At 41.1% G+C, this 12108-nt stretch overlaps 1 protein-coding gene across 1 annotated transcript in view; it reads right to left on the reverse strand.

Annotated features, from left to right (window-relative positions):
• Positions 1-683: 683 nt before the first annotated feature.
• Positions 684-12108, reverse strand: part of LOC148775811 (ATP-binding cassette sub-family C member 4-like) — a 148804-nt gene continuing 137379 nt past the window's right edge. Inside the window, exons 29-30 of the mRNA XM_088842650.1 lie at positions 11933-12038; positions 684-818 (exon numbers count right to left, since the gene is read on the reverse strand). Coding sequence (XP_088698776.1) covers positions 684-818; positions 11933-12038 — 241 coding nt within the window. The remainder of the gene's footprint in view (positions 819-11932; positions 12039-12108) is intronic.

Below are 12108 nucleotides of genomic sequence, written 5' to 3' on the forward strand. Positions count from 1 at the left end.
TCCGAGAAAGTGCTCTGTAAACCTTCAGGCACCTTTCAGGCTACGGTGCGACGGTATCGTGAGTTCTTCATTTGTCCTGACGACAATTTCATCTTCTAGAAGGTAGAGGAAGAATGGCGGGGGGGGGGGGGGGGGAATGGACCTAACTCTAAACAACAAGGAATTAGGGAGAAAGTGATCATTTCAGGTAAGAGTTTTCTATATAGATTACACCTTTCTCTGGAAGATCTTCCCAGAATCAAAATATTCCAAGATTCTTCCCCTTAAACTCTCAGGTTTCCTGGATATTCCTCAACAGAACCTGTATCACAAACGTGCTGAGCACCAATCAGAACCAATCAGAATGAATGGAAAGGGTCTGCAAATGAGAGTGTTCAGTGCTCCATGAGAATCTGAACCCAGAGTCCGAACATGTGGAAAGTCAAATCCAAAGTCTGTCTCAGGCACAGGTGTGTGCACACAGAAGGGCGCACATCCACCCGCACCCCCAGCACTGCCGCAGATTCTCAGCAGAACTGCCTTCCACTGCCACGTGTTGTTAAGACCCAGTCATGAAGCTTCCTCCCTGGAGGCTTCTAACTGAAAAGAGCACAGAGTGCTTGTTCCCAGACCCTTGGGGGAGATCCTGTGAAGAATGCACCCTGGAGGCGAATTTTAATTACAGCTTCCCGCAGCAGGCTCACCTATTTTGCCCTTTTGGTGAGGACAGCAGCCTCTGCCTCGCCCAGTTGTTGCACCATCTTGTAAAATAGGCTGTTTCTATCTTGCAGCAAAATACGTGGCCAACTATATTCTTTCCGTTTCCCTGAAGCCAAAACCTGTTAACAGTAGAAAGAAACCCATTAGCACACAATATCTCCCAGTAACATAACTCAGACAATATTTCAAAAAGAGGCAAGTCAGGGAGAATTTGGGTAATAGGACTGGTGGTATTTAAATGGATTACCCTGTTTCACTAGGGAGACAAAGGCCTAGCCTGACCTTTCTTTATTATTTGGTTATAGAAAAGGAAGAAAACAAAAATTTTAGAATATGATTACTGGAACTGTATATTTTCCCAGGGCATTTGGGGTTGTTATCATTAATTAGCGCTTTTAGCACTCAGACTCTGAGATCTGAAGGCTATTTATAAAGATACACAAAACTGGGAAATGTCTTGATTCAAGAAAATCAGACTGCATTTATCTAAAAAGTAGGTTGACATCATACAAACCACATGGCAGTGTCCTGAAAACAAACTGTCAAGTTGATTTGACAATCTGAGCAATACTTGGTGGGGGGAAAGTAAACGCTTCTGGAATTTCTTTAGGGTCCTGGATTATGTCAGCCCCTACTGGAAGGACTAATGAAGCTGAAGCTCCATTACTCTGGCCACCTGATGGGAAGAGCTGATTCAGTGCAAAAGACCCTGATGCTGGGAAAGATTGAAGGCTGGAGGAGAAGGGGACGACGGAGGAGGAGATGGCTGGATGGCATCACCGACTCAGTGGACGTGGGTTTGAGCAAACTCCGGTAAGTAGTGAAGGACAGGGAAGTCTGGGGTGCTGCAGTCCGTGGGGTCGCAAAGAACAGGAAACTGAGAGGCTGAGCAACTGAACAACAAGAAGAGGGGCTGAATCCCTTGTCCAAGAGGTTAAGACGCTTCCTGATGCCAGCTGTGGCTGTAGTTTATTGTTATGAGAGTGGAAGACTGGCAAACAGAGCTGCTATATAAGCAGCTTTTGCGGAACTGCTCTCCACGGAAGGAATTTCTAGAAATCCAGTTTTCTTTTTGAATAAGACTATAAAAGCAAATAAGAAATTGAGCTCCAAATTGAAGTGATCACAGCCTGCACAGCAAATGGGGCGGCCCAACCTGAACTGCCAAGGATCTGAATCCGTTTTCACAAATTACCTTTATTTGCTTCTTTCTCTTTCTTTCTTAAGCTGCCTGCCTTTCACCCCTTTTACTGCTCATTAACAAATCTGCTAATTGGAAATTGAAAGGAAGAGAAAGGGGCTCTTAACTCTGCCTTTCTACTTATGAGAGACCTTGGTTAATGGTTATGGAGAAGGGAAAAGTACCTGAAACAATTGACCCAAACAATAGAACTACAAAAATAATTCTGACGTTAAGTGGAATTTAATTCTTCATTTAGGTCATATTTAGAGTAAATATATCTAAAGAGAGTGGGTGGTATGGGCTTACCTGGTGGCTCAGGGGTAGAAGAATCTGCCTGCAAATGCAGGAGTCACAGGCTTGCTCCCTAGTCCAGGAAGACCCCACATGCTGTGGAGCAAATAAGTTCATGCACCACAACTTCTGAGCCCACATGTCACAAATACTGAAGCCTGAGCGCCTAGAGCCTGAGCTCCACAACAACAGAAGCCTCTGCAAGGAGAAGTCTGCATGTCTGCCGCAACTAGAGAAAAGCCCACACAGCAACAAAGACCCAGCACAGCCAAAACTAAATTAATAATATTATTTTTTAAAAAAGAAGAGAATATGCTGGAACTCCAAACAAGACACAAGTTATTTTTTCTACACATAGGTATTGCAGTTAACTTCATCCTTTGTATTTAATTGGAAATATTTTTTAAGTCTCACAAAGGGCATATTCCTATTAATCTTGTGTTTATACTGTGAATCATTGTTAAGAGCACCTTTCTCAAAAGAGTCCAAGAATAATTGAATGTCTCATCCACATAATGAATTTTCTATATGTCAATTGGGCATGCCAATTTAGATGCCCTGAATGTGCAATTTTACTTTAAGCATAGCATAATAGAATATAACTGCTCCTCCTGATACTGAAGAATAAAAACTGCAGTTTTAAAACACAGGTCTCCAAATATCTGTGTTCAATTAATCTATGAAAGATTAGGTAAGAACATATATTGAAGAAAAGACAATCTCTTTGCTAGATAGTACTGGGAAAGCTGCATACCTGGAAATGAATGAAATTATAAGACTCCCTCATAGCACACATACAAATAAACTCAAAATAGTTTAAAGACCTAAGATAAGACTGGGTACTATACAACAAAAGGAAAACACAGGTAGAGAACACTTTGACATAAATCGCAGCAATATTTTCTTTGATCAGTCTCCCAAAGCAAAAGAAATAAAAGCAAAAGTAAATTGGATCTAATTAAATTTAAAAGGCAAGACGTTAGGGGCTACAAGAGCTAAGATGGGACATAGACTGAAAAATAGCTGGAAACAGAATTTTGCCAACTTAGCTTTTGCATTTACTGGCTTGATCAAAGATTCTAGATATTTCAGAACAAATAAACATAAAGAAAATCTAAATTCTCTTTGTGTCCAGAAAAATAGGTATAGTTTTAGATTTTTAACATCCCTTCTAAGAATAACATTGTGTAATTTCCCACTATGTTCCCACCCTTGCTGTAACACAAGTTAAACTATAAACTAAATCACACATTCAAATTGGTGTGATAATAATCCTTGAGCCCCAGGATTTCTCCAGGAACCCCAACCTTGAAATACTTATCAAGCTCTAGTAGGTTAAGTAAAAACAGATTATATTGAAAAAGTAAGTGAGTGAGTTCAGTTCAGTTCAGTTCAGTCGCTCAGTCGTGTCCGACTCTTTGAGACCCCATGAATCACAGCACGCCAGGCCTCGCTGTCCATCACCAACTCCCGGAGTTCACTCAAACTCATGTCCACAGAGTCGGTGATGCCATCCAGCCATCTCATTCTCGGTCGTAAGCTCAATGAAGATGTGTTTATCAAACCTGTTTATGTGCAGACATCCCTGGTAGCTGTCTAGACATAAAAATTACATGGACCCACTGCAAGATAACTTGATCCATTCATTGGCAAGATGCCATCGGTGAAAAAGAGGAATGAAGGGGAGGTGTGTGAGTGCACAGAGAGGCGGGGGCAGGAGAGGATGGAGATAAAGCCTGATAAGAAATGATGGCAGTAATAGAGATAGAGCCCCACTTATTGACAAGTAGAGTTGCAAGGGGAAGATCTGTCATATCTCTGTTTCTGGCTGCCAGGGGATGACACAGGGACAGCTGTCCAAATTTGCATAGTGGGTCCCTCATTGGTAAAATGGGTGCCCATGATTTTCTCACTGGGCAACGTGGCAAGTATTATCTGAAAATCCTTTCCTAGGTCTTCAAATAATAAATTAGTCTCTCACCAGTGGGATGATGAAGGCTGGCTCACGGTCACCTCCACAGTCACTTTCCCAAACCTGCTGCCTTTGCTCATAAGCTCTCCCCTCTTAGCAGATCTCTTCTCCCCAACTACGCTTCTACCTCCTGATTAGTTATTCTCCTTTCAAAACCTGAGTGAAATCTTTTGGAATTTTTGAAGGAGTTTTATCTTCTGAAATGTTCTAATTGTAGCCATGTAGGCTTCTGAAAGAAATGTTCCATGAAGGTGAAAAACAGAATTTAAGTAAAACTCTAGTTAGGCGTGAGCTGTTTTGTGCTTTCCAGGTGGGGATGTTACAACAGTTTCTGGTTTTGATTTCTCTGGGGAATATTCTACTGAGAAGAGTTTTGTGCTGAGGAAGAAACAAAAAACAAAATCATAAGATTGAGTATAAACAAAAGAGGTGGAATCTGAGTTTCCTGTCCCCAGTTTTGGTTTTTCATCATTCATTTCCAAAGAATTCTCTAACTGCAGACAGTGAAAGTGTTGACCACAGCCAACAATACTGTTAATGCAAGTACAGATTGTCAGACGCTTCTTTGTTCGTGCTTCTAGGGAGAATTCGGGTGACATGAAGACTGCAGTGTGCGGGACTTGGAGGCAACAGCTGTGCTATTGGCTGCAGAGAAAGCAGGTCACAAGAACCCAGCTAATCCTAAAATCTGTAGGAAGAGCCCTCTAATGTAGAGACAGTAGTGAGTCTAAGGACAAAAAGGATTTCTAACTTGTCTGTCTTTCTCCACTGTTTTGGAGCAAATGAGGAAGATTAACTTAGTTGCTGTTATGACTTTTACGCTTAGTCATAACTTAGATGCCGTTATGATATCTTTAAGATACTTAAAATTAAGATAATTTCTTTGTAAAATAAAATTCTGAAACGTTTATGGTTTGGTTTAACAAGCCAGAACTGGGTAAATCCCTTCAGAGAGCCAACACATACACAAAGCTACTAACTGGGTCACAGCTGTTTCCCAACAAGTCTTTTCTCTTGTTTACTTACACTAAGCAAAACCATATCCATCTAATTATTTCAAGATTTTTGAATAAAAGTGACAATTTGAAAAATATATAATCTCTAAAGTGAAAGTGTTAGTTGCTCAGTCATGTCAAACTCTTTGCCACCCCATGGACTGTAGCCTGCTAGGTTCCTCTGTCCATGGAACTCTCCAGGCAAGAATATTGGAGTGGGGTAGCCCTTCCCTTCTGCAAGGGATCTTCCTGACCCAGGAGTCAAACCTGGGTTTCCTGCATTCCAGGCAGACTCTTAACAGTCTGAACCACCAGGGAAGCCCATATTATGTCAAAGTTTCAGATTAATTATACTTAATCTCTAAGATGAAATTTTACGCAGCCATTAAAATTGTGCTATAGAAAATTAATTAATGACATGGGAGATTTTAAGAATATATTGTTGCTATAAAAATTCAGCTGATTAAACACTTGCATAAGATTAATTATTAAACTATTAATAGTTCTAATTTTATTCAAATAATATTATAGCACTATACAACTGTTACTTTGTGGTGGTGGGTATATTGTAATCTTCCTTTTATGAGATATTTAAAAATTTTCCTATTTCTACCTTGCATATTTGTTGCTTTTTTGTAACAAAAATATATTTTTATGAGTTAGGCTCTTCATTTTAAAAAACAGAATAAAAGAAAATATCCATCTATTTTGGTGCAGAAGTATTCATCAGTGCAACAATATGTAATTATTACACCTTAAACACCTGCAGTGACAGGACTTTGTGGTGACAGCACTGTTGGTTATGCCCTCCGTCAGCATCTGTCACTTCCCCAGCTCCTTCCCCAGGCTGGCAGCCCGCCCTATGAATCATCAGGCTTTGCAGCAGATTGACTTGTCTTTACGCCCGTAAAGCTTTCAGAACAATCACTTGCTTTCCAGAAAGGAACTAGTACAGGCATCCCTCAGAGCTTTTGCGGGTTCAGTTTCTGAACACCAGAATACAGTGAATATTCCAGTAAAGTGAGTCACGTGAATTTTCTGGTTTTCCAGGGCAAACAGAAGTTATGTTACACTATACTATACCCAAGTATGCGTGCAATAGCATTATGCTTGAAAAAAACTATGTACAGAACTTAACTTAAAAATAAGGCTTTGCTAAAAAATATTAACCATCATCAGAGACTTCAGTAAGTCATGGTAGTAATATCAAAGATCATTGATATTATAGATCCCCAAAGCAACTGCAATGATAGTGAAAATGTTTGACATATTGTGAGAATTACCAAAAGGTGACACAGAGACATGGAATAAGCAAATGCTGATGGGAAAATGGTGCCTATAGACTTGCTTGATTCAGGTTTATGACAAGCTCTCAATTTGTAAAAAATTCAATATCTGGGATGCACAATAAAACAAGGTATGTCTATAGTTCTAAAGCAAGCAATAAAAATAAGATTGCCTCAAAAATTGAAGGTTTGAGAAAGAACATTATTTGTGATGTTTCTGCTGCATTGAAAACCAACTGGTAATTAGAAGCTCTAGAATAACATACAAACTTTTAACCTGGGGTGAATGGAGTACAGAGGACAATCCCCAACCCTGAAGCTGGGGGATGCCTGTCTCTTGGTGCCTTGAGGTCTAATCCTGTTATTCCTACCAGAGGAGTCAGCAACCACAACCAGCTCAGACCAAGATGTAAACATGAGGCCAAGCTTACATCTCCTGGTGGGACCTCCCCATGACACCACTGATGACCTCAACCAGGGAACCTTAAACTGAAGGTCTCCCAACACAGGAGTGGGAAAAGCAGCTCCACAGTGAAGGGTAAGATCCTTTCTGGAAACAAGGTCATTCATCATAAAGATGACAGGCCCAAACAGAACCCTTGCATTTTCCTTCTCGCTCCATCTTCCCCATTCACCCAGATGCTCAGTCTCTGCACCCAGAAACCAGCATCAGCTTCTCTCTCTGCCCTCAGATTCCATGTTCAATCCATTACACAGTCCACTTGGCTCCACTTCCTTATCTACCCCAAGTCCCACCATCTCACCATTTCCACTGCAGATACCTTAGACTAAGCCAACAGTCCAGAGAGGGCACATTGTAAGATAGTGAACATTGAATTTGGAGAACTGAAAGACCATCAGTGTGGTTTTGACTGTAAAGGAAGAAGGGAGAACAGAGTAAGACAAAACTAGAAAGTTGGGGAGGGATGGGCAGTGCACTGCTTCATAAACTACTTTAAAGATTTGTTCATAGACATTGACCAAGAGAGAAAACTCTGAGGTTGCAGAGATTTATAATCTCCTTACCAGGAGATATTGGTAAGTAAAAGACGCTTGTTCCTTGGAAGAAAACTTATGACAAACCTAGACAGTGTATTAAAAAGTAGAGACATTGCTTTGCTGACAAAGGCCCGTATAGTCAAAGCTATGGTTTTTCCAGAAGTAATGTATGGATATGAGAGTTGACCCATAAAGAACCTGGGTGCCAGCCTAAGAATTGATGCTTTTGAACTGTGGTGTTGGAGAAGACTCTTGAGAGTTCCTTGGATTGCAGGAGATCAAACCAGTCAATCCCAAAGGAAATCAACCCTGAATATTCACTGAAAGGACTGATGCTACAGCTGAAGCCCCAATACTTTGGCCACCTGATGTGGAGAGCCAACTCACTGAAAAAGACCCTGATGATGGGAAAGATTGAGGGCAGGAGGAGAAGCAGATGACAGAAGGTGAGCTCTGGGAGATAGCGAAGGACAGGGAAGCCTGGCATACTGCAGTCCATGGGTTGCAAACAGTTGGACATGACTGAGTGAATGAACAACAAATCAGTAAGTAAAGCATTAAAAAATGAATGTATTGTGATAATATCAAGAAAGTTGACTGGTTCAGAGAATATAGATGTTCATATCCGCAGATCAGGTGCTGAATGATAACACATTAGGACTGACCAGGCGACGTGTCCTCCAAATTCTGTCCTTCTTCAGTTTCCCTAACCAACCACACATTTCAAACAGTATTTCTAAGAATTAGATAATAAAAAGAATCTGCTACTATGAATGTCATTAATGCTATAATACCAAAAACCAAAAATAAATCTTCAGGGTACATTTAGGAGCAGAGAATTTAATTGAGAAGACCCTTAACTGAGCTGGAGATCAAGCCATCTTTCTGCTGCTATGTCTAAAGTCTGACAAAGGGCTTGAAAGAGATACATTTCACAGCATCATTTATTTGTTATGGAAAAATGGTGCGTTGGGGGACAGTCTTTGAAATACAATGGTGAGAGGTAAGAACAATAAAATGACAGGTAAAAACTAGAAATAAAAGGTTACTTTTCAAATTAGCATTCAAGAACACAAAATGAAGGACCAAGGATGCCTGAGGAAAACAACAGAATAGGAAAAACAAGAGATCTCTTCAAGAAAATTAGAGATTCCAAGGGAACGTTTCATGCAAAGATGGGCTCGATAAAGGACAGAAATGGTATGGACCTAACAGAAGCAGAAGATATTAAGAAGAGGTGGCAAGAATACACAGAAGAACTGTACAAAAAAGATCTTCACGACCAAGATAATCACGATAACATGATCACCGACCTAGAGCCAGACATCTTGGAATGTGAAGTCAAGTGGGCCTTAGAAAGCATCACTACGAACAAAGCTAGTGGAGGTGATGGAATTCCAGTTGAGCTATTTCAAATCTTGAAAGATGATGCTGTGAAAGTGCTGCACTCAATATGCCAGCAAATTTGGAAAACTCAGCTGTGGCCACAGGACTGGAAGAGGTCAGTCTTCATTCCAATCCCAAAGAAAGGCAATGCCAAAGAATGCTCAAACTACTGCACAATTGCACTCATCTCACACGCTAGTAAAGTCATGCTCAAAATTCTCCAAGTCAGGCTTCAGCAATACGTGAACTGTGAACTTCCAGATGTACAAGTTGGTTTTAGAAAAGGCAGAGGAACCAGAGATCAAATTGCCAACATCTGCTGGATCACGGAGAAAGCCAGAGAGTTCCAGAAAAACATCTATTTCTGCTTCATTGACTATGCCAAAGCCTTTGACTGTGTGGATCCCAATAAACTGTGGAACATTCTGAAAGAGATGGGAATACCAGACCACCTGACCTGCCTCTTGAGAAACCTGTATGCAGGTCAGGAAGCAACAGTCAGAACTGGACATGGAACAACAGACTGGTTCCAAATAGGAAAAGGAAAATGTCAAGGTTGTATATTGTTCAACCTGCTTATTTAACTTATATGCAGAGTACATCATGAGGAACGCTGGGCTGGAAGAAGCACAAGCTGAAATCAAGATTGCCAGGAGAAATACCAATAACCTCAGATATGCAGATGACAACACCCTTATGCAAGAAAGTGAAGAGGAACTAAAGAGCCTCTTGAGGAAAGTGAAAGAGGAGAGTGAAAAGGTTGGCTTGAAGCTCAACATTCAGAAAACAAAGATCATGGCATCTGGTCCCATCACTTCATGGGAAATAGATGGGAAAACAGTGGAAACAGTGTCAGACTTTATTTTTTGGGCTCCAAAATCACTGCAGATGCTGATTGCAGCCATTAAATAAAAAGACGCTTGCTCCTTGGAAGGAAAGTTATGACCAACCTAGATAGTATATTAAAAAGCAGAGACATTACTTTGCAACAAAGGTCCGTCTAGTCAAGGCTATGGTTTTTCCCGTGGTCATGTATGGATCTGAGAGTTGGACTGTGAAGAAAGCTGATCGCTGAAGAATTGATGCTTTGAACTGTGGTGCTGGAGAAGACTCTTGAGAGTCCCTTGGACTGCAAGGAGATCCAACCAGTCCATTCTAAAGGAGATCAATCCTGGGTGTTCACTGGAAGGACTGATGCTAAAGCTGAAACTCCAATACTTTGGCCACCTCACGCGACGAGTTGACTCACTGTAAAAGACTCTGATGCTGGGAAGGATTGGGGGCGGGAGGAGAAGGGGACGACAAAGAATGAGATGGCTGGATGGAATCACCGACTCGATGGACATGAGTTTGAGTGAACTCCGGGAGTTGGTGATGGACAGGGAGGCCTGGTGTGCTGTGATTCATGGGGTTGCAAAGAGTCGGACACGACTGAGCGACTGAACTGAACTGAACTGAAAGGATGTCTGACACAAAACATTTCTAGAAATTAAGAGTCGCTGTTGGGCAATCTTGAATACCACCCCATCTCTCATGAAAAGTCTACAGGTAGAGCCTGCTTCCTTCCGTGATGTCTAGTTCAGGTAGCCAGACACACTGCTTGGAGTCTAGAGCATCCTTTTGGTTGGGGACACCCCACTCCTGTCCTCTGCCTCCCCAGAGCTCACTTTTGTGCACGCCCAGCTTGGGGAGTGAGGCTACAGGCACTGCCTCAATGCTGACAGCCTGGTGTATACTCAGTGCCCCAGCGATGATCCCTTCTGACAATGCATGTGAAGGAGGACAGGAGGTGATATTCCAGAAGCTGCCCAAGAAGTCCAAAGAGATGGTACTATGTGGGTATTACTGACCACTCATTAGTGATTACTACGTGTTTTGTATGGACCATCAAAATACTTTAAAGTATCTTGCATTCCCTGAGATTTTTTGCTGCCACAGTTTTTCCTTTGAGGAATGCTTTTCTTATGTTATAAAGCCACATCCCATTTCTCATTTATTGAAACTAAGCAAGCAACAGAGGGAAAGGACAAAGAAAAAGATAAAAAAGAGAAAAGGAATTGACGGAGGAAGGAAATAAAGCTAAGGGAGGAAATGTTAAATTCCTAAGGAAGAAAGAGTCAACCAAACCTGGAAGGAAGATACTAGGCAGATAACCAGAGACCAAAGCCTGGAACTTGCCGCGTGTACAGAACAGAGCTATTGTGTGAGACTCTCTGGTTGTTTATTTAGTCTCTCATCCCTGATTTGCCTTTCCTTCCATACTCAGATCTGTGATGCAGAAGCTGGGTCTCTGCAAGTCACTGCAACAGTTCAGAGACTCTTTTGCCAGGTGGCCTTCGTTAGGTCCTGCCAGTAGGGGGCACTAGATGGAGACTGAAGGTGGAAACACAGCTAATGTTCTACCTGATTTTGCTACTAGCATCACCTCAGCACTGGGACCTGACTCCAGCGCCCAGTCCCATGCTGCCCCCTCACAAATATGACCAACAACCGGGCAGTGACCTCTCCTCAGGGGTCCGAGCATCAATTCTTTAGGGCCTCTCTTCCGAGTTCTCAGGTCTGGAGATCTGTCCTAGGATATGGTAGCTGCTTTCTAAAATCATTACCCAGTGTTTCATTTTTCTAGTCCTCTAATCCCTATGTAATAAATTTCTTATATTAAATCCTGTCAGTTAAAGTACTGCTTTTCTCACTAGGCCTTTTCTTCTCATAGACTCCTGAGAAATTCTACAACTTTAGCCATCAACCTCCTGGCAGTCTAAATTAGAGGGTAATTTTTTGATAAGAGAATCCAAAAAGCTGAAACTTCTATGACACAGTGAAAATGACTGTGTTCTACACCACTAAAATATGGAGCTCTAACTTGGGTTTGGAATATTTTAATCATTGGCCATCATAAAAAATGACAATTCAAATAAACTTTTAATATGAAAAATATAAGATTATTGGATATATTATTTAATAATGCATTCTAAAAGTATAGTTAAGTACTTCAGTAATGTTCAGGAATGAGAGAAGAAACTAAGAGAAAAATTAACGGACATTCCTATCAAATTTTACATGGAAGGATACATTGAAAATTGAACATAAATGGAAACAACTAAAATGGTGAGGGTCTTACCATTATCCATTCACAGTCAATAACAGTGCTCAACCTGTGTGCAATGGTCAGCACAGTGCACTGGGCAAATCGCTCATGAATTTTTTTTTGTATTAACTCATCAGTTCTAGAAACAAAGAAGTTGATTTAGTTCAGTAAAGACAGGAAAAGCAGACTTAAGAATTAAAAATATCCTA

The sequence above is a fragment of the Moschus berezovskii genome, chromosome 13 (assembly GCF_049115385.1).
Source record: "Moschus berezovskii isolate FMDL1 chromosome 13, NW_MosBer_1.0, whole genome shotgun sequence".
Lineage (NCBI taxonomy): Eukaryota > Metazoa > Chordata > Mammalia > Artiodactyla > Moschidae > Moschus > Moschus berezovskii.